The sequence below is a fragment of the Xenia sp. Carnegie-2017 genome, unplaced genomic scaffold, assembly GCF_021976095.1.
Source record: "Xenia sp. Carnegie-2017 unplaced genomic scaffold, XeniaSp_v1 HiC_scaffold_24, whole genome shotgun sequence".
Classification (NCBI taxonomy): domain Eukaryota; kingdom Metazoa; phylum Cnidaria; class Anthozoa; order Malacalcyonacea; family Xeniidae; genus Xenia; species Xenia sp. Carnegie-2017.
The window spans coordinates 14,918,436-14,941,886 of NW_025813487.1; the positions used below are offsets into that span (position 1 = coordinate 14,918,436).

At 44.5% G+C, this 23,451-nt stretch overlaps 1 protein-coding gene and 1 long non-coding RNA gene across 2 annotated transcripts; both read left to right on the forward strand.

The window, feature by feature from the left end:
- The first annotated feature begins 3,660 nt into the window (after positions 1-3,660).
- On the forward strand, positions 3,661-4,308 carry LOC124451429. The gene is made up of 2 exons (XR_006950458.1): positions 3,661-3,757; positions 4,053-4,308. It is a non-coding gene; the product is annotated as an uncharacterized LOC124451429 (long non-coding RNA).
- Positions 4,309-21,267: 16,959 nt separating this feature from the next.
- Positions 21,268-22,383, forward strand: LOC124452220. The gene has a single exon (XM_047002802.1). The coding sequence runs from the start codon at positions 21,268-21,270 to the stop codon at positions 22,381-22,383; it is 1,116 nt and encodes a 371-aa protein (XP_046858758.1).
- Positions 22,384-23,451: the final 1,068 nt, after the last annotated feature.

The window sequence follows — 23,451 nt, forward strand, 5'->3', positions numbered from 1 at the left end:
CTTTTATGTATATTCATATTCGTATGTTTAAATTCCTGCCATTCCCATCAAATAGTCTAAATTACCTTGAATAGTGTTAATTACCAGCAGCAAGTAATGCTTAAAGTGCCGCTAAAATAACTTTTTTTATTCGTCCTATTGAATACGTTGTTTATTTAGAGTGTTTTAGTTAAAAAATTTTTTTAGATTATATCTAAAAATTAATTTTTAGATATAACGTCTACTTTTTACACAGGGGCGTTGCAATGGGGAGAGTCGGGGGTGCCGGACCCCCCCAACCATCGTTCTGTCGGCAAATTTGGTCATCTACGGGCAAATATTTTTGAGTTATAGGCATTGTCGTAACAATGCTTTGTCGGGATGATTTTGAATTTGCAAGAAATTTGAAATGTCACCGGTGAAACAGCCATGTCAAAAACGTACACTACTCATAGCTTTTTGACCGTTTGGTAGAGTACGACGTACGTATAATATTCGCATTTCGCTCTGTTCTTTGAGCTTTCTTGGTTTACATTCAAAAGCGTTGCGACTTTGCCTTGTTCTTGATGAATTTGGTCAATATAAAATATTCATTTTATTTGGTAGTCATTTCTTGCAATGAATTCACTTTCATTTTTAACAGGCATATAAATTTTACAGCTGGGTATGTTACAAACGAAGAGCCATTCATTAATAACAATAAATGAATAACGATGGCAATTGGCAATATTCATGTCAATTTAGAGGATCTATGCTGGCGTTTAATGCCTATAATAACTCAGATTGTATCAGTCCTCATTATTTGATGATCTGGTTTCATTTGGATGGGTAACATAACAAATCTCTTCTCAAATCCTAAGATTTGAAAAAGTCAGAGAAAGCGTAGATGACGGGCTCTGACAGTTCAAAGACCCGTTCGTGTTATCGACTCAAATTTTTCTTCGCTTTTGGGCTTTAAACGGGTCATCGTTGAAAACGGGATCACGTTAAGACTTACAATATCTTTGAGAGTGGTCCTCATTAGTGCAATTAGCAGCAACAAGACTATAACCATCTTTTTTAACCAAATATTTTACAGACACTTTGTATATAGATGCTGTACTTATATCATTGATTGCATGAGTACCTTGCATGACGTCACAAATAATGCCAGTTCCATATCCCTACATGATTCGGAAGTGAGCCAGGTAAAATCAGAGCCCTCTATAAGTAAGAGTTGGGACATCTATTGTTATTCGTTTAGCTTACGTTGATTGGGCAATATTGATCACCTGATCAATTTCCGCCATGTTGGTTCCTAGTTTTGAAGTTTGAGCTTGTGTTTATAAAGCAATTGCTGCTAGTAATACAGTATTTTGAGATAATATTGCGTTTTTTTATGGATAAGTGTGTAATAACTGATTGTTGAAGGCTACTAAATGTCACTACATATCGCAAGAATCGAGGATTACGAAAAAAATGAAAGAAATGCCTTTACGTCGAACTTACGAAATTTGATTGCGTATGGTGATTGTTGTGCTCAACTGCTTTTGATATAAGGTTCAATCAACTGACTCAAGAAGAGAACCATTTTTGGGCCAAATAACATTGCAAAGTTCGTGCTGATGCAGTTTCAATAGTTTTCTTACTCCAAAGCTTGTTTTTTAATCGAAGATGATTTCTCATTATGTTGTGAAATTGGTCAATCTACAAACCTCTCAATTCTCAGCCACTTCCACACTAAAACAAACAACTACACCAAATCACAGAAACTCTTATGATTTTCCATGTTGTATTATGTATTTTTAGTTCATCATTTAAAAATGAAGTAATTATAATTAGGATGTTCACTGAAACAGCTGAGTACAATATATTTTTGGTATTGAATTGTACAAATGTACCCTACTTCTGTAGCTCAAAGTAGAACATTACTTCTCTTCTAGACTTGTTGATGATATTTTAATTGTAGGTTTTGGCTTATAAGATCACAGAGGCATATCTCCATAATTTCAGCTATTTGGGCTTTTTAATGTATATTACAACTGTTGCTGCCTTTCTCATATATATTAAAATATTGCTGGCTTTCTGATATATATTTAGGTGCTGCTAGCTTTTTGATATATATATTTCACTGGCAATACAAGGCATAGAATTTGAACAAACGGGGCTGAGCTCCCTCCAACACACCCCTGTTTGATCATTAAACACATATAGAAGTTTTGTCATTCCTCAACCAATAAATTTAAATCTTTGCTAAATTAAAGATTGGATCAGGCTCATATGCTGTATAAATGACTACAAACAGTAGCATTTATAGCAAACAGACTGTTCTTCAACAACAGAAATGTTTCATGTTATAGAAATAATATATTCATTTGAAAGAAATGCTTCACCAAAATTTTAAGCAGAATCCCTAACAAACTTTATTAGAAATAAACTTTAATACTTTATAAAGTGATAAAGGCGAAATAACTTCATATAAAGGAATAAAACGTTTAAGGTCAAATGCATCTTGGTCAAATCATTGCATATTTCAATAACTAAAAAGTAAAAAAGTCTGTCATTTTCTGCTGAGCAAGAAAATTTTGTGATCTTTTAGAATAAAAAATATCATGCTTGGATTAAATTGGGGGGCATAAACCACTCACTACCATTAAATTGTTACAAATCTTGAACACAAATCTTTCCGGACCAAAACTGCATGATTTCTATGATTCGAAGTTTCGAACAAAGTCTTGTCCAACTATTTGATAACACTGATGCCAGGATAATATTGCCGCTTGCCACCAATCTTAAAGATCTTAAAAACTTGTTACAGTGTCGGAACATAAGCCGAGAAAACACGTTCACGTACGAAGCTCAAACCAATGAAATTAAATCAGGTCTGCCGCAAATCGTTAAAATCGTTAAACGCAAAGAGCTTGCTATTATTCATAATATATTTGATACTACCATGGAATAAGCTTAAATTGCCTTCTTCTTTTGCATATAAACACAATTTCCAATAGTATTATTATAGTTTCACTTTGCAAGTAGGAACCAAAATGGCGGCTCCGCGCTCGCCCCAGACCGTTTGTCCCAACTCTTACTAATAGAGGGCTCTGGGTAAAATGACAACTAAGCCATTTTCAAACTGCCATAAAAATCGAAGTATTGCGTAAAATTATAAATTGTCTTCGCAAGTGCTTTAGAAACTGTGCGAAGATTTGATATTGCTGAAAAACTAAGCTATCACGCTGGCATGCTACTACTGGGTCAAAATATACTTTAAATACATATTATACTTACAATACATATTATGCTTTCAATATCAAAATACTTAATGAAAAACACAAAGTTTAGCCTGGTATAAATTTCTTTGAGATTTATTAAACAGTCAAACAGTTTTTCTATTTATTGTTTTCATTATTTTGGCCGAAATGTCAGTGTTATCGTCAAAATTATTAAAGCGTTTACTCTTGTTGTGTAATTAACTTTCAAATAACGCATTTGAGAATAAACACTCGAGAAAGGACCAAACATTTTCATATCATTATATTTTTAAAGTGCATATAAACCTTATGGCGTTTTGGTCTTGTTCGAAATAACATGTCTTAAAACACATATTCGTATTAATAAAAATCGATAGTAAGAAAAACTTTTCTTTTAATTCCCCTTCAAAGTCTGGATTTTGCACCTAATCTTTTCCTTTAGCTAGTGAAGACTGGCAAGAACGATACGAAAATGAACTACATGAAGACGAAGAGAGATTGAGCCATTAAAGAATGCGACTAGATGGGTCAAAACCCCTGGAGGAATGGTAAAGATCTTACATTTTGTGTTTACTTTTCCCAAAGCATAAATCACTCACCTCAATGTCTACGCTAGAGCATTATAATTGCATCAAAATAATTTTCAATATTATTTTGCTTGTGTAGGTGTACGTGCGGATACTGCAACACAGAATTGTTGCAAAATGCCTTTGAATGTCTGTGCTGTCAGGAGATCAACGCATGTGTTACAACTCTCTATGATGAATAACTTCTTTTGGAAGTTTCTGAAGTCCCTTTGTGCATTACACACCATCCTGCATTTTCTCCTATATGTTTAAACAGGTGGTCTTTACGGCATGCAGCTCGCAAACTCTGCACAAGGAGAAGACAAGTTTATTCTCAAACAAAGTCTAAAGAAACATAAGTTTTTATGCTGAATTTTCCCATGGATTAACCATCTTTGAATAAAGTTGTTCTATTTTCTATCAGATTTTTACAGAATATTGCTTACAGAGAGTTTACTTATTTTGTTCATGGACGCCTTGGAAGACTAAGATGTTCACTTCCATCATGTGCATATCACTCTATAAGAAAACAATTTATGCCACCTAAAGATGAAAGTTTCGTGGGTTATGAAGGAGAAACATCTGATGAAGAGTAAAAAATTAAAATAATACAAGCAGATCTGAATATTTGTGCTATTTTTCCTCACATGACTGTGGTTTAAACCCAATAAACAGTATGATTTCTTTTGCTACATTGGTTCCATTAGTTGTCTTCGCATTTCCCTCCCTCTTTAACCACATCAATTTCTGTTTTTTTGGCACTCAGACAATGTTCTTCATCAAATTGCCACATTTAGAGCACTTCGGTCTAGCTCGGGCATTTTCAATGGTGTTGGTAACTTTTACTTTTGTTTGCTGTGAAAAAAACAACTTTTATGGCTTATACAAGCTTTGATGCAAGTGTGAAAATATTCTCACCTATCCAACAGAAACCCAGAAAGTTTCTCACCCATCCAACAAACAACTTAGAAGCTTTTATTTCTAATAGAATACAGTTCTTGCAGTATATTACTTTGTTGTTCCAATTGTGATGTTCCTGGGGCATCAAAAGCAGTCATACCCTCTCTCTGCTTCCACTTTTTTACCCCCTCAATTCTTGGCTGCTTTGACAATATTGTGTTTATGGGAGCTGCTGCGGACTTTCAGATCTCACATGACACTTTATTCATTTGGGAGCAATCAGTTTGCATGAATGTCTTATACATGGATTTAACAGTAGTATAGAGACTACTGGTTCTGGCGCAACCCCGGTCTGGAGACTGCCAGTTTTAGAGCACCCCCGGTCTAGAGGCTGCTGGTTCTGGCGCACTCTGAGAAAGCGCCATTTCTGGCGCACTGACATTTTGAGAAGGATAATACACAAATCTAAGCGCCCCAGCCCTAGCTCGCGTACGTATGCTTGCATAATTACAGCGAATGTCAAACCCAGGACAAAGGCAGGAGACAAAGACGGCCGGCCCACCCCCGGTGCCTGCGCGGCCGGCCGTCGGGGTCTATTAGTTCTGATGTGATAATTAGTTAGTACTCGTCGAGAGAGTTCCCCTCGAGGACCCAGTCCAACATGCGGAGGTCGGCATCTACTCACTCCCTCGCAAGCACAACTTGCCGTTGCAGTTCCTTGGGAGCAGCCCGGAGGAAGCGGTGAGGCCACCCCCTAGATCCCATCAGCTCCTCAACTAGCTTTTCTCGGTGCCCAGGCGACTCGACATGCTTACATAGCCATTCCACATCCCCGCCGCTGTCGTCACACAAGTGGCAAACGAATTTCATAGCTTTGCCAGCCAACCACGCACGATTATGCCGCCGACCATTGAAATGCTCGGCTAAATTCATGACGCTCATAGCGCCAGTTTGACATGCCAAACACTCCATACCACTGACACTATTTCATACACACCGTTTTATTCAACTACTGGTTTTCCCTCGCGAACAAAACAGATGTTTACGCTGTGATTTATTATGATCTCAGCTTCGATCTGTAGCCCCTGGCGTAGGTGGTGTGATGAAAACTGTCACACCAAGATGATGCAACACTGTCAATGGCGCACAAAGTTTATGTCTAGCGTGAATCGCCATTAGCCACTTGACGCTGGATTTTTTTCAGAGCGTCCATGCGCCCGAGCTGAATGCCCTCCTCACGCCACGCAGCGCCCAGCTGTGCTTCTAGCGCTCGCGTCTGTTCGCGGAGAGCTCTCTTTGTCTGGCTTCTAATTTCGTCTTTCGACGAAGCGAAGCGCTCTGCTTCGTCCAAAACGAACTGGGACTCACTTTCGCTGCAGTTCCCATCTCGAAGCGCTCGGCTCGTGATCAGCGAGACTGTTCGGAGCACGGTCTCAGCGGACGTCCGAATGCGATCGTGTTTTTCAGCTTTCTTGTCCAATCTGCGGCTCACGACCAGACCAGCGAAAGTGACCGTGCCGCAAACAGCTGCTAGGCCTTCGAGCGCGATCCCGACAGGAGTTAAGACGACCGTACTGAGTACGGCCACGCCGCTAACAGCACTGCCACAGTGATAGCAAACAGCGCAATGCCCGCGCCGTCTAACCCGTTCACAGCTCTTTTGTACTTTTTGTAGAGCGTTTGGCGGGCTTCCATTTCCGTGTGCAAGCGAGCTTCAACTTCTGAAATCTTCTGTAATCGGTACGTATTTCAGGCATCGCTCGCAGTAGGCAGCGTAGGATAGAGAGTCGCCGTCGACACCGGAGGTGAAGAAGGGGGCGCGGAGGGCTCACACGAGGTCATACTGCTCCAATAGCAATGTCACTATAAAACCAACGGTAGCGTCCGTTGAAGAAAACCCAATAACGGCCCCCGCGTCAACCTCTAATGCAGAGTCGAAAACTGTGAAGGCTGAAACCTGCCCGCGTGGCTTGCGCACTTCGAAAGTTGTCTTCTCGACATCATTCACTTTCAGCCGGACTGTCGCAACATCGTTTACAGCAGCCGCGATCCCCATGCGAAGCACTCAACTCGAGCTGAGAACCGGGCCAGCGGAGACCATCCGCCGGCCACCTTCTCCGCCTGCAGAGTAATACGTATAGGCAGCGGAAGCGCGTTAAATTCGTCACAGGAGGTTTCCTTGCTTGGAACCAAATCTCGACTGCTTGGGTCATACACAAATCTAACACCATGCTGATGATATGTATCAGGGAAACTCAAGATAATACAACCTATAGGTACGTCTCCAATTGTATCCGTACGTGCCCCGGTTGTCCGAGGCTACCCGCGGGACTGCGGCATATCGAGTGAGAAGAGAGGTGCCATCACCCCGCCAAAAGAGATGGAAGTTCCAACCCCAAGCCTCTCGCAGTTTACCGCTGCTCATATCATACAACTCGTTTTCAGCCCGCTCAATCCAGAGACTCTGAATCTGTATCTTGCCATTCTTCAGATTCGCACCCTCCCCAAACCGCGCCACCACAACGTCCTGTCGTACGAGATCAAGCAGCGTTCCTGTAGCAATTTTCTGTAAACCATCCAAACGGTCATCAAGGCCATGGAGGTCGAGCTTTTTTACCTTCAGCTGTGCGACAGTATGAGAGAGAGTGCCCTCGGTATCCTCATTCCCAATTTTTGTTTTGTTTTGCACCACATCATCCTGCAAACGAGCAAGCTGCTTCTCCTGATCACTGATCACCGAAGCAGCCGCCGTCTTATCCCAAGTGGTCGTCCAAATGCCATGTCCATAAAACATTCAAACAAGGCCTTGAGCGTTCAATATAGCAAGACACCTGCTAATGATGCGGCTCCCGTTAATAAGGAGCGCATTAATAAAGGCAGCATCGCTAGTCATCTTGCCTCTGACGCCTCCAGGCATAAAATGACGATCATAATTTATAAGTTTGCTCTCGGGTGTTTTGGAGTAGGTCTCAAGCAAGGCCGTCAAATCACCTAACTTCTGCCCTGACGCCGGTACCGCAAGAGGATGCTGTTTGATCTCCTGCAACTTCTGCCTCGCCAGGCGAAACTGGGGATGGCCGAAGTCGTCTACGGCGTTAGCGATCACCTCAAAGGGATACCTACAGAGAAACTGTTGGTTTACGTTGTTCACAAGCACGCGATAGTCAGCCACGATGGCAAGACGCATATCCTGATTCGCCTGAGGCTCCCTGAGCTTGGCTTCAAACCCTTGACGGTTTTCCGTAAACAATTGTACCAGCTGCGCACGCGGAGTGAAATAGTTGCTTTTGAGAAAGGCCTCGGGAATCTTCTGGCCCGCCAGAAAGCGGCCAAAGACGAGCAGCAGCAAGCGATCGAACTCCCCCTCTTTCCGAGTCTGGAGAGAAGGCGCGGTTGTAGTGACCGCCGGGAGTTGGTTTTTCAAACGGACGTCAGCGACGCTGTCGCGAACTTGGCCTGTATCTTCAGAATAGTTCAGCATCCTGGATTTGACCGCGCTCAGGACCGACTCTTCATTGAGAAGCTCAGGCTAGCCCTCGAACAAGGCATAGATCTCTTTCACGCTAGGGTGTTTTTTTAAGCTCCAGCAAGCTCAAATTAGCAAGGGGACAGGTTGGTATATGCTGCAAGGCTTTGCGCAGGAAGGAGATGAAATCCCGGTAGCGATTTGGTGCTCCAGCGCCCTTTGCTCGGGCCCCTTCGGAGAGATAACCCAACACCTCCATAAAGGTCTTAGCGCGTTTAATAATGTGCTCGGGTTGGCTCTCGATAAACTGGAGGACCTCTAGCCGCCGCCTCTTTGGGATGAGGAAGGCCGACAGATAACCATCCGCCACCCGCTCAAGCCGCTGTGGGAGACCATCGGCGATCCGGACTCGAATATGTTCCATTTTCTTCAAACATACGCTAAAAAATCTGGTGATATCCCTCCTGAACTTCTTTCTCTAATTCTTGTTCAGATTTTTTTTGGCAATGACGAAGAAAGCAAAGCTTTCACTGAAAGTCCACCGCAATAGATTTTTCGTCGCCGCAATAATAGACAAATCGCTGATTGGTGCAGTCCATCGCGAGGATCGGGCACTCGCAGCGGGTCAAGAGTTTCTCGTACAGTTTGAAGATGAGAGCCGGTTTATTGCCCGTGCCGCCGAAGAGCGAATTAAGAAACCGCGTCACGTTCGACTTATCCGTGAATCGGAAGAGATAGAGAAAGTTTGTGTTAAACTTCATGTCCTATATGTTGTCAAAGCTCTGGGAGAGGAAGAAGACGTTCAATTTCAGATGATGGCTATACATCGTAAAGAACTTATAGAGGCATTCCCTCTGCGTTCCGCATTTGAGATTCATGACGCGGATGTCGTCGATGATGATGTAGGACTCCGGTTGTATACTCGTATGCTCGATCGATTCAGGCATGACGGAATAATGCATCAAGACCGTGTTAGGTTGGATATATTGATCAGCGGAGGTGTTCGAGATGACGTACAGCCTTTTCGGACGAACGTGAGCAAGGAGCCGTTTCATGAAGAAGCTCTTGCCCATATTGCTCTGACCCAAGAGCAAAACATTCTGCCGCCATTTTTTGAGTGAAGGCAGAAGCTTGTCAAACCATCCGTTTCTGTGAAATTCCGGAGATAGCGGGGTATTTGCCGCCACCAGTGCTAGTATCGCGAACGATAACACTTGGAAGAACAAAGGGTGCGGGCGCCGGGTGATGGCATCGGGACGACTGACCCAGGGAATAACAGCCGAAAATCCATTTCGGAAAGATATGCACTGCTCTAAATGTTGAACGACTGGCCGATGTGGGCACTCGTCGGGGTCGAGGACGTGGCCCGCAAGGCCTGGGAGATGCTGTTGCTGATGGGCTGATGGAAACGTGAAGCCGCCGCGGGCGCCGAAGCCAGGACATTGGGTGCCAAACTTGTGGCTGACGATTGCAACCAAGAAATGGCCATCGATTTTGCACGATTCGCTGCTCTCTTGCCCGTGCTCTTAGCAGCATCCAGGAGCATGCTCTTGAATTCATCCAAACCACTATTCTTCGCCCGCCCCGTGGTCTTCCGTGGTGTCCATGCAGTTCTTCTAGGCGCTGCACGCTTCGACGCCCCGGTCTTCCGTCTTGTTGTCGACCTTGGCGCTGCGCGTGCTCTTCGAACCGTTCCCGTCGTCTTGCGAGTCTTTCCAGCCCTCGATCTTTTTGCCCGTCGTCTGCTCGCGGAATGGCACATATTCCACGCGGTAGTCCTCGGAGGGGTGAGACATGTTGCCGTTAAGAATACCCGCGCCGAAGATACTGTCAACGACGTTGTCCCCCAGCGAGCCGAGCGCACTGAGGGCGAAGGGGATAGCGGCATTCTTCGCGTAAGGGGCCATCCTGGTGACGGCTCCCAACAGTCTTGGGGGGAAAGCCAATCCCCCGCGGATTATGATTGTGGTTTGCCGTTCAGGCGGGGGCGTCTTCATTTGGTTGGCGATCTGGTCTCCCGCCCCCTTTCCCATCAGCATGGGGAGCAGGCTCAACCCTGCCAGCGCCCAAGGAAAGCCTCCACCTGCATGAGCATTTGTGACTTGATCGGGTCGCTCATCGCATTTTGCAGCTCCGACGGCGACACACCGGCCCCCAGGCCTAACATTCGTAGGAGGGGAAGAAACCCGCCATATTGGCGGTTTGTCGTCGCGAGGTCGCCCCCACGATAACGGCGGTTGCTCGTTTTCAGATCACCACCTTCCATATTGCTTCTTGTAATTATGCTAGCATAATAATACTATAACAAAAAACTTCACACTTCAAATGTAATTATGCTAGCATAATTAGTTGTGATGTGATAATTAGTTCTGATGTGATAATTAGTTCTGATGTGATCATTACAGTATAACTCAGACGATACTCCAGCTGATGCCTTTCTCTTTCGACAGCGTGTACATATACTGATCGGGGCACAGAAGGTTCACTTTGATTGACGTGGTAGCGTCGGAGGGGAGCGCAATAGGACTGTTCGCCACTACCGTGAACTTATAATCGATTGTGAGATTGCCTCGCGTTTTTGCGTTGTCTGTGACAGGGTCCAGATTGAGATTGATCGGGATCATGAATCAGTTGTTGCAGTAGTCCTCGGCCGTGATGGGCACTTCCGTGCCGTACGTCTTTCCGAAGAACTCTTGGACCAAGTTGTAGCCTCTCAGGTAGGAACTTTTATTGGCGTCGTAGAAGTAAGTGGCTCCTGTTTGGTTAGCTTCGCCTGCGCTGCACTGCCACGAGAACTTCAGGGGGTGATCGAAGAGGTTCTGCTCGTTCACGATGATGCGGAGCTGGCTTAAGTTGGCGTGGATCATAGCCAATCGGTTGCTGGAGTCGGCGGCGGCATTTGGGGTAAGTCGTGGTGCGTCTCTAAGCCTCGAGTTGGTAAGAGGAGAATCATCTTCCTGGGGATCGGGGCATTCTTCAGGAGCTCGAGAGCGCCAGCGTCATCGTTCAACGACTTTTGAACTACCCTGGGGCCCCAGGTGTGGAAATACAGCTCCTTAGCAATCGAGACCTGGTGGCTGTAGTCTTTTTTCATGCGATAGGTGGGGTAGACAAAGTCGAGCTCCAGCAGATCTATACGTATTCTGCTGATAGCGTCTGCATTATCCGCACCGTCCCCTTTGTTAGAAATGATCATGTAGCGGCTGAGATCGCCCTGTGGGAGGTCGACGCGAATCTTCACCTGTGTGCCCGGAGGCAGCCAACTATCCCCACTGGAGAAGAGGGGAGGAATGGGCGAAACTTATACTGAAAGTTCCCGCTGAGGACACGGACGATATTTTCTTTCACCATATTCGAGAAGGCTTTCGTTGAAGAGAGCTGGACACTAGGCGCCCTTTTGAGGGTATTATCGGCATTAAAGTCAGGGCCGGCTCCGCCTGCTGTGTTTGTCGCAAAGGCATAGCCAACGTGACGGTCTACTCCATAGGAGTATGTCTGCAAGGGGAGAGCTTTCAATGCCTTCTTGGGATCCAGCTTCTGTAAGCCGAATAAGTCACTATCCGCGTATTGCAACTTCCCGATCGAGCTCTCCATAAGACTCAGGATGTGCTGAACCGGCTGCATATCAGCCACGACGCCACTCTGCGTGGCCTCTCGTCCTTTGAGATCCACACGCATGTTTTTTACCCAACTGAAGGCTGGGCTCGTAGGAGTGATCCAATTGCGATAATCGCCAGTGTTTGGGTGGTCGCGATTGTCTTTTACCTCGTAGGGTATCTTGACGATGAAATACGATTCCGAAAGCGCCATAAAGTTGTGTGTCGAGCTGATGTCTATCCCAGTCGTGAGACTTGAACTGTGCGAATAGAGAGTGACCCTAGCATGCCCCTCAAGCAGGGAGGCCTTATTTTCGGTCCTCTCCTCGATGGCATCCCGGACTACCTTCACAGGTGATAGCAGACCACGGAAGGGCTCGGGGATTTGGGATGTGTCAAGAGTCGTCACCATGGTCACCTTCGGTAAATGCGTCAGTGGCTTGTATCTCCAATTGGATGTAAGGGGGTTGTTTGGTCATGTTTAAACATGGCAGCAGCAACAAGCGTAGTCCTATACGCGGTGAATAACTCGCCGGCGGTCAGCCGCGGCCTCCTTGAGCCCAACTTTACGATGCGGGTTAAGGACCTGAACACTATGGAAAGGCGATTTTCGTCGAAAGTGCCCAGTTTGAGCAACATTGTCTGAATGTTGGGCCTGAAAGCAACAAGCTGTACGTTGTTATTGGTGACAGCGAGACCGCGCTCAGCATCCTCACGGGGACATGCACAGAGGTCGGGCACCTCATCAAAGTTATAAACCAGACTCTGGCCAACGCCAGTCATGACGGTATAGTCTTCAGCTACGTGCAGACTCAGAGCTGAGTTCAGGTCAGGGTTCCGGCTGGTAAGACCTTGAAGATGAAAAAAGATAGCCCCTCCCTTATCCTCGGCTTAGGCGAGATTGCGGCAAGCAAATCGTGGGATGCCGCAGGTGGCTCCTCCGGAATCGTGAAAACCCTTCTTTATGCAGTAGAGCTGAGTGCGGGTCGGCGGGCAGTCCTCCTTTACACGGATCTGATCTACCCCGCTGTGGAGTATGAGGACAACTCTGACAGCCGGGTCTTCAAGACCTTTCTCGTGCAGACACTCGACGGTATTAACAGTTATGTGTTTGCTAAGCCCGACTTGCGGCGTCTACGCCCCAACCAACAAGTTAATAAGGTGTCCTTTTGGTTGAAATTCAACACTGGAGAGTTCATTTCCAAAGGGTATCCGATCTTTCTGGATCTAAGAACTGTTGATATTAATTAATTTTAATCAGAAAGATATGAACAATGTATCAAGCTAATTATGTGTCTTCCGGAGGAGCTTTGGGTTGCCTGCCATGGTGTTGCTGCAGCGGCTCGCCACGATCTCTGGGGTCAAGGTCTGCGAATGAGAGGTTTTGCACTTCTGGAGTTCGGCGATATTGCCGATGTCTCGCTGGAGGGATAGAGTGCAATGTCTCGGGAAGCGTTCGTCGACTTGGGGAAAAAGAACCTACCGTGCGCGGTGGAGGCAAAGGGCGGCATTGCTCATTGCGGCCGCTGCCCACTTACTGTAGAAGCGCTCCAACACCTCGAGAATGTTTACAGGCGCATCATCGAGAACTGATTAACGCTGGCAACCAGCACCCTTGTGCTTTTTAGACTCCCGCTGTGCTTCTTGTAATTATAGTATAAGGAATGAAAGATGGATTACCCGCTCTCGAGCGTTGACATCGAACGCCTCCTGAAGGCCGAGCGAGCCCGAGGACGGTTCGTTGGGGTCTGTAGCTACGACAGTCTACCACATCTCCACGATGGGCAGTTTTGCATCAGCAACACGGACAACATCTACCCTCTCCATGATCCGGTCGAAGGGGGGCACCACTGGCTAACTGTTTGTTGTACTGGAACGCATGTGCTTGTCTTCGATAGCTTTGGACGTGCGCTCGCTGAAATAGAGGAAGCATATACAGAGCCCAGCTGCGAAGATGTTTTCTGGAGGCCTTTCCCGAGTGGGTCATGGTTACAAATAAGTTTGCAGTGCAGAGTCGAGCAACGGCTGTCTGCGGGCGCCATGCTGTCCTGGCGGGGCGGCTGTTTATAGAAGAGGGTTCTGTAGAGGGGCTTTTAAAAAGATTAAGGGGGGTGTTCGGCGAAGACAGTCTAGCCAATGATCAGAAGCTCTTTGCTTCGACGGAAGCTCTTTGCTTCGACGAGCGCCTCTTTGTACTGGGCATGACTGATATGCTTTTTCATGATGGCCTTTTTAACACCTTTGGCTTTGCGCTCCTCCAGACCATCGGCTTTCAGGATAGAGTACATCTTGGACCTGAGTCCCACAAACTCGGCAATAGGCGCCCCAGCGCACTCTTCCTTCATTTTCCCCAGCACCTTCTTGTTGGCTGTGCTGAACAGCGGATGGTCTTTGGGATAGTTGCTGGTGTCGTACTGACCGGCGTTGCGCCTCATGTCGGCGTAGACGTCCTCAGTCTGGATCTCTAGCACAAGGCTGTCGGTGTCGGTGTGGGGGAGCTCTGCTGACGACCCGTACTGCACCTTGAGATGGTTGTAATACCAGTCGTACATCAGATGCTTCGAGAGGTCGCCAACGCTCATACCCACGAAGACCGGCCGGTTGGGCAGCAGACTGCTTTTATTCATGTGAACGGCTGCGAGGTCTCCCGCATCTCCAAAGATGAGATGCCGATTGAATGTCGGCTTGGCGATAAGTTTGCGGAGTCTCTCGATCTCGCTTGTCCGGAGCAGTTTCACATCGACAGGCTTTCGGAGGTTCTCCATCGTCTTGCCGAAGACGCTGTTGTTCAGCAGGCTCCATCCATGGGCTTTGATCGAAGCGGAGTGCCCTGTGGATCTTTTTCAGGTGCATGCCAAGCTGCAGATAGAGCTGCAGATTCCGATAGTGCAGGACGTATCGGGTCTTGTAGCGCAGATTGGGGACCAGCTTTTCGACCTCGTGAGACGCCCCCCCATACATCTGTTTGAGGAGATTTTGCTGGTAATCCGACATCCACGCGTTGTTGACCTTCAGGCGTTCTGGCGCTAACGGATATGCATAGTGCTTGTCGTGCAGCTCTTCTGGGTACTCCAGATCGACTTCGAGAATGCAGCCCTTCTCTGCATCTACAGGCTGGCCCCCTTCAGGGCCGCCTTCACATCCTCTAGGGCGACCCACTCGAACGTGCCTGTCGGCAGCGGCTGCGACATCGCCCAGCCGTACAGGTTGTTGGCGTCGTAGTACTGGATCCAGCTTTGGGGCTTCCCCGGATCGTAGTCTGGCACCTTGGGGTTGTTGGCCTTGGCAAAGCGCCTGCTGGCCATGCTGATGCCACCGCGCAGGCCCTTCTCGATGAAGAGATGCATGTCGATGTCGGTGAGCAGCTCGAGCTCAACCCCTGTGTGCTTGAGGAGAGCGTCCCAGATTAGGCCCGGGCTCGTGTAATAGTGGGCCGGGTCTAGCCGGTATCGCTCGAGGCACAGCTTTCGGAAGTTCTCGAAGACGTCAGCGAGGAGGAGGACATCAGTTCGAAGGTAGAGGTCGTGGTAGTCGCCGAGGCTAGTACAGCCGAAGGCGTCCCAGACCTTTTTTCCGTGGGCATAGTCGTCATCGGTAATGCCTTCATCGGAGAGTTTTCTGTAGAAAGCTTCCTTCGGCGGGAGGGCCTCTTCGTCGAATCGGGGCCAGCCGTCCATGTACTCCTAGGGGTAGACTCCCTTCCGGAGCAAGAGGGTACGCCTCTGGAGGTTCGGCTCGTAGTCTGCTGTGATGCGCATGTCTTGCGGGTCGCTGGCTTTCACCAGGCCATCCAGGCTTGTGGGCATGAACTGGGCGCTGTCGATAGATCGAAGCTGGCCGATACTGAACGAGATGTATTTCTCTGCGTTGTTAGGGATGCAGGTGACCTTCTCTTCAGACTCTGCGATAGTCTGCATGATGAGATGACTGTCATAGCCTCGCAGGTTGTGAAAGACAACTGGTATGGTTGTCGTCTTCGGGCTGAGCCGCAACTTCAGGTTGCACTCATTGTGAGCCGCACCTCGGTACTTGCCAGTAATGTGGCAGTGGTCTCGAACGGAATCGCCTTTCCAGGGGCTTGCTGCAGACGTGGCAGTTTGTGGCTTTCTTGTGGCTTCCCCAGTCCTTTCCTGTCATGTGCATAGGCTCGAGATTAGGCAAAACCGTCTTGGTCTTACGCTCTTCTTTTTGGAGCGCTTCCAGGAAATGTTTGGCCGCGCCGGGCCCTCGGTAGAGCTGCGGCGGCTGCGTTTCCCCGTCGGAACGGACGACTATGTACGAGTAGCCGCATGCTTCGTGCCTGGATGTTTGCTGGGTGCCGCTCTCTTCAGAGTTAAGCGCGGGGCCCTCGATTTTGCAGACCAGACTCTTGAAGTCGGCGTAGATTATGAAGGGCGCTTTGAGCTGCTTGTGGTAGTTCTCAAAGCGGATTTTGTCGTTTTTTCCGGGGGTTGGCATTCTGATGGCAACCGCGGCCTGGTTGATGCCTCAACATTCAGGCTTGTGCTCTTCCAGCAAATCCTGCCTGGTGAAGTCGTGAAGGAAACGCTCACAGAAGTGCAGCCGGTGGGTATCCTTCGATTCCCGGTTGAGAAAGCAGTCGAAGTTCTTGATCCAAGTGTAATGGTACACTAGGTGCCAAAAAAATGAGTCCAGTTCCAATATTGGAAAAATTTGTGGGAAAAAATGTGTCTTTTGAAATATATAGTTACAGTAGCCACTTGAAAATGCGCAGTGAGACCTGAAATTGTCTCCAACAATTGTTTGCAAGATATTTCACAATATCTAAGCGCATGGGCAGTACATTGGGAAATGTCTAAAGATTTAAGTGAAGAAGTTAGAGGACAAGTTGTTGCTCTCACTAACGAAGGTTACTCACAACGAAATGTTGCTGCAAAGCTGGAAGTGTCCAAAGGAGCTGTGCAGCGAACCGTGGAAACATTTAAAAAGACGCAATGTTATTCCAGCTTACCAAAACCTGGGAGAGCACGTAGAACAACAAAAAAAGAAGATCAGTTCATAAAGCTAAGTTCTTTGCGCAACAGACGAGCAACTGCTAGCAACATTCAATCGTCAATTAACTCCACCCGAGAGAAAGCAATCAGCAAAACAACAGTAAGAAGGAGATTGGCTGCAAGTGGTCTGAAAGGAAGAGTTGCAGCTTCCAAGCCATTGCTTTGCCCGATAAATAAGCGGAAGAGATTCTTATGGGCCAAAAAATACAAGCATTACAGCGTAGACAATTGGAAAAAAGTACTTTTTACTGATGAATCAAAGTTTGAAATACATGGAAATAATCGCCGTGTTTATGTGAGACAAAGATTTGGTGAAAGATTGTCAAGTCAGTGCCTCAAGTCCACCATGAAGCATGGGGGTGGAAACATTCAAGTCTGGGGCTGTTTCAGCTTTAATGGTGTTGGGAGTCTTTACAAAAGAAAAGGCATTCTTGACAAAAAGCAATACCATTCTATTCTTCAAAGGCATGCTGTACCAACTGGAAAAAGGTTATGCGGGAGAGGATTTACCTTACTTCAGGATAACGATCCGAAACACAGCTCCAACTTGTGCAAAATTATTTAAGGAACAAAGAAAATCAAGGTGAATTGAAGCTCATGTCATTTCCGCATCAATCGCCCGATGTTAATCCAATTGAACACTTATGGGATGAGTTAAAAAGAGAATAAGTGAAACATGACGTAACAAGCCAGGACAGGCAATGGGATGTAATCTCTACATGTTGGCATATTATTGAACCATCTACACTTCAAAATCTTGTTAAATCTATGCCAAAAAGAGTTGAAGTCATTTTGAAAGCTAAGGGAGGACATACCATGTACTGACATTGCTTTTTCGAGAACTTAAAACCTAACAATGTTGTGACAGAGTGGTGATATGGTTCAAAACTAAAAATATGCATTCGATATTTAGTGGACTCATTTTTTTGGCACCTAGTGTATTTCTCGGGGTTTTTCGAATCTGAGACGAGAAAGAGATTCACAGTCTTGCGGGCTCCCTCTTCTTTAATCAGACGGCAAGGAACGACGCCGCCTTCCCAACCGTACACGTTGATAGCAAGGTCGTTCTGACCCTCTACTCGTTCGAGCTGGGAGAGCGGTGTGGGTGCGCTCACTCCCGCAAAGTCAAGGCCGTCTTTAGTGGGATATTTGCCCGGCCGTTACGGGTCTTTAGCTGCAGGAAACAGCGCAGCCCTTACAGACCAGCGGAGGCAGTCGTCGTCTTTATTTTTCACGTTGACGATCGCGTTCTTATTCTTGACCGCGGTGGGGAGAGGAAGGTATGAGCCTCCGCGTAAAGGCTGGTAGTGAGCGATGTCAAGCCAGAGTGTTTTGAAACGATCCACTATCCACCCAGACCCTTCCCGAGTGAACTTTTCCAATCTCTCCAGGATTGTTGGGAAGGCTTCGTGTAAGGCTTGCCGAATCTCATGCGCCTGTAGCAGCGTGATCTGCTTTGTCCGGAACACAGGTGCTTGAAGCACTTCAGAACCATTTGCTTCATCCTTCCGAAGCTCAACCTCTACAGCCAACTGGAACTTAACTCCTCGTAGAGCTAGTAGCTCCTCGACGAGTTTGCGTTTAATGTGGGGCTGGGCGCTTTCGAGGAAAGCCATCAAATCGCGTTCGGAGGGGTGTCCCTTCGGCACCTGCATTTTCCAGGCTCTCAGATGATAGCTGAAGGCCTTCGTTTCATCCCACTTAAGTTCCGTGGGTGGTGGGGGAGGAGCCCTTGTGGGGCGTCGTGGTTTGGGAATAGGCCTGCACTTTCGCGTTTTTGGGATAGGCCTGCGCTTTGGCGGTTTTGGGATAGGCGGAATGACATTTCTTGGCGTGGGAGTCGGGTCAGCGGGCGGTTTAAGAGCCTTAAGAGAGGCGTTCAGCGCGAGTCCGTCGATTACACCTTGGTCATATAGTTGCAGAAGTCTCTCGACAGTATTCATCTCGACTGTTGCAAATTTTAGTGCTATATACTACGTGAGATAAATCTCTAAATCGAAATTAATTCAAAATGTCAAAATTAATTCGGCGAGTACTCTAGCAAATCTCTTTCTTGCTTGTTTCTCCGCATAAACGAGCTTATGATGCACCCTATTTGCACCGCAGGCTTGACAAAGGATAGTTTCTGCCTGTGTTCCGACCGCACACTTACGACATGGTTGTGGAATAAGCAATACATTTAGAAGCTTTAAAACTATAAATTCTTTTCTATATCACAATTAAGATTACATTGATCGCGAGACAATAAAACACAACCTTCCGCCATGTTTGCTGTAGTATCATGGCGGAAGGTTGTGTTTTATTGTCTCGCGATCAATGTAATCTTAATTGTGATATAGAAAGAATTTATAGTTTTAAAGCTTCTAAATGTATTACTTATGATGGAAAACGATTAAAATGGCAAAATTGTTTAAAAACACTGCTAGATTTTTTCGAAAATAGCCTTGATCAACGAGGTAAATGGTCATCACCGGGAGGTAGTTCAAGAAAGTTTGTCGGTTCAAGCAATGATCTGGTTTGTACTTGGTACTGTGGTAGACAGAATACATTGATATTTCAAGGAGAAAGCGGTAATCAACTAAGATATTGTCTAATTCAAATGTGTGTATCTACAAATTTGGAGGAATTTAAAGCTAATACAAAGGTATGTTGTAGATGTTTACAACGTATTCCTTCCCAAGCCTCAGGTGGAATGACACCTCAATCGTCGAATGTTAACATTAAAGAGTGTGTCGAAGATATTAAACTTGATATCGAAATTCTTCAAAGCCGAGTCGATGCACTTCAAACTTTGGAAAATACCCAATCTTTTCCCCCGAAGCAAAGGCTCAAATTCTCATAGATGATATAAGGGCATTGCAAACAGAGTTGCAAGTACAAAAGGATAAAAATATCAAACTTGAGTTGGAAATTAAAGAGCTTAGAACGGATGTATTAATGTTAAAAAATAGATTTGAAAACAAAAAGACTGACCGAGCTATTGAAACTAGAAACAATAGACATGAATTTAAAATTTGCAATAATTTTGTTCCATCACAATCGCTTAACTCTCTTGCTGATCAATTAGAAATATATCGTGCCAAAGACAAAAATAATTACACCAAGGCGAAAAACTGTTCCGTTACCCTACAAAATTATACTACACTTAATAAAAAACAAAATTTCAATGATAAGTTTTCAATGCAAATGACTAAATATCGTGAAAAACATTATGTCAAGTATACTGCAAATCATGCTGGCATGGAACAACTCCAGATAAACAACTCTGCTGCTACTACCCATCTGGAACAGAAGTCATCAAACCCAGTTGATACAACTCATGATGTCCTTTCTGATCAAAAACAAAATTTAACATCGCTTACAGCAATTAACACCGAGCAACTGCCGAGTCCTACTAACGTTTTCCAAAACTGAAAGCAAAACAACTCAAAGGATGGTAATTATCAAGTCAAATTTAACGCCATTAAATATCCACCATCTCAAACACCTTCTAAAAGTACAAAGAAAAACAATTTTTATCATAAGAGTACCCCTTTTCGGTATTACCATCATCCCCTAACACACTCACATCACCAAGATCTTCGCAAACAAGCTTTTTTGAAGTACGATTATGAGACATCTTGCAAAAGGAAGAAAAAAGCAAAAGAATGGCTAACATACCTACACTTTGTTCATCAAACACTGAACAAAAAATAACCACTGTTGAACCGCTTGTTGGCGTTTGTTCTCAGCATAGGACTGGTTTCGGGGCTAAGCTGGGGAGGAAAATAGATCGAATGCATCGTGGCTTAATCGCATCAGATTACACAACCAATGATAACATCTTCTCCATTGACGTTCGTATAACCCAGAGAAAACCAATCAAACATATTAAAATAAATAAGGGATACAATACGAATTATGGCAAATGCAACTGTATAGAAATTAAAACTAACAGTAATGATCCAGTCAAAACCTTTCTCCCAACAATCATGCTCACAAATGCATGTCATGTAACTAATAAAACTAATGAACTACATGGAGTCGTCATGAATAATGGTCCTGAAGTTGTACTGATTACAGAATCCTGGCTTTCTCCAAACATACAAGACACAACAATATCGATTAATGATGAATACAAAATATTTCGCAAAGACAGACCCACCCTTGGCGGAGGAGTTCTTACTTATGTACATCAAAGTATACCTGTTAGTCGCAAGTTATTTGATGAAGACAATGATAAAGAGGTGCTATGGTTAGTGCTTAAAGCAACAAGAACGCCTCGCCCATTTAGTGCAATTATTATCGTCATTATTTATTATCCACCTGGACAAAGTGCCGAAAAAGAACATGATATGATTGAATATCTCATCAAAATTTAGATCAGTTGCTATGTGAACGTCCATCCTCTGCAATTATAGTTGCTGGAGACTTCAATAAATTAAACTTGACTAATCTATGTAATTGTTTCAATTAAAAAAATCTATCCTATACCCAACCAGAGGAAAAAACGGTTTGGATCAAGTCTTGACAAATATGCGAGATATGTATAAACCAACACAGCATCTACCACCATTGGGACGTTCTGATCACAATTGCCTTCTATTAGTGCCAAAACAGAAAGAAAAAACACCAACAATTCCCAGAAGGGTAAGACTCTTAACACCTGGAAAAGTAAATATCTTATGCAGAAAACTTATTCTTGAAGATTGGTCTGAGGTCTTTAATGTACAAGATGTAGATGAAAAAGTAAATGCTTTTACCTCGACGATGCTTAGTATTATGGATGAAACTATTCCTGAAAAAACAGTACGAATGCATACTTCAGATAAACCTTGGATGACAAGCTTTATAAAATCAAAGATCAAAGCCAGACAACGTGCTTTCTCATGTAATAATCAAGCACGTTATGAAAAACTATGTTCTGATGTCTCAAAACTTATAAACAACGCCAAAATTTCATATTACAAACGAAAAGCAAAAGACTTTCGTACGACTAACCCTAAAAAATGGTATAAATCAATCTTCTTAATGTTGGGAATTAATAACGGGAATAGTGTAAAAAGAAATGTTTATGATGAAAATGTACTGGAACTAGCTGAAAAATTACAACAAGTCTTTACAAAACCTTGGTTAAACCAATTACCCGACTACGAAATTGAAGATAACTTGATCAACCAAACGCTGAAGGATGTTAAACCTCCTTTACCATCTATTGGACAGGTCAAGAGTTGTCTACAGCACCTAAATCCCAGAAAAGCAACAGGTGATGACAAAATTCCGGCATGGATACTTAAACGTTTTTGCGAAGATCTTGCACCAGTCGTACACAATATAGTAACCACAAGTATAAAACAATGCAAGTACCCCAGCCAATATAAACATGCACTAATAACTCCAGTTGCTAAAGTTAATAATCCAAGCAATGTTGAAAATGACTTCAGACCTATATCTGTCCTTCCTCAAATGGCAAAAGTAATAGACAAACTTCAACTCCATTTGAATAAATCAGATTTCAAAATAAAGAGTAACCAACATGCCTTTACTCATGGCCGATCTACTGTATCTGCTCTAATATCTATCACACAAAATTGGTATAATGCAACAGATAATTCTCAATTAGGTAGAAAGGAGTTCACGTATTATTTATAGATTTTCGAAAGGCGTTTGACATGGTGAATCACAATATATTACTACAAAATTAGCATCTATGGAAATTAATAAGTCTTTCTGGCAATGGATTCGAAGTTTTTGACAGGAAGAACGCAAAAGTCAACCTAAAGGAGCTATGTCATCCATCCAACCTTGCCCTTTGGGCGTGCCACAAGCGCTGTCATATCACCAGTGCTCTTTAATGTATATATAAATGATTTAGAGGACAATATTCCTAAAGAAATAGATGCTAATACATGTAAATATGCGGATGATTGCACTCAGAACCAGATTGTCGAAAGAGGTGAATGCAGTTCCATGCAAGAAGTAATCGACGAATTACGGAAATGGGCTGATAATAACAGAATGGCTCTGAATCCGAAAAAAAACAAAGGATATGTGGATATGCTTTACGAACTCAATACAAGAACCACCCTCCCTATTTTTTGGAGAAGAAGAAATAGAAAGAGTTACCAATTTCAAACTTCTTGTCGTAACATGTCAAAATGATCTTAAATGGAATGAACATGTACACCAAATTACAAGCAAGGCAAATAAAAGACTATATTATCTTCGACTTTGTAGGAAGTCTCAATTACCTTCAGATGTTGGATTATTATCATATACATCAAAAATAAGACCAGTATTAGAGTATGCATCGGCAGTCTGGGCAGGACTTCCACATTTTTTACAGCAAGAAATTGAACGTGTACAAAGAAGAAGTTTAAAAATTTTACAACTAGATAAAAACTACTTGCCCTCTTTGAAAAGCAGACGTGAACTAGCAACTACCCAAGAGATCAAAAGGATTATAGAGGAACCTGATCATCCATGCAAATTTCTAGTACCTTATCCTAAAGAAAATTCGCACGAGTTGCGTAAAAGCAAAACTTATAGTATTTTATCTCGGACCGAACGTCATAAACAATCTTTTATTGTTAGATCTTGTAAATATATATATATAATAAAGTTAACATGTAATTCTTAGTATTGTAAATTCGTAGTATTGTAATGTAAATTCATCGTACTTTTTAATCTGAAGATGAATAATAAAAACCTTTAACCTTT

Bases quoted from the DNA above. Each gene is read 5' to 3' on its own strand.
- LOC124452220 (XM_047002802.1), top strand. From the start codon at position 21,268: ATGCGAGATATGTATAAACCAACACAGCATCTACCACCATTGGGACGT.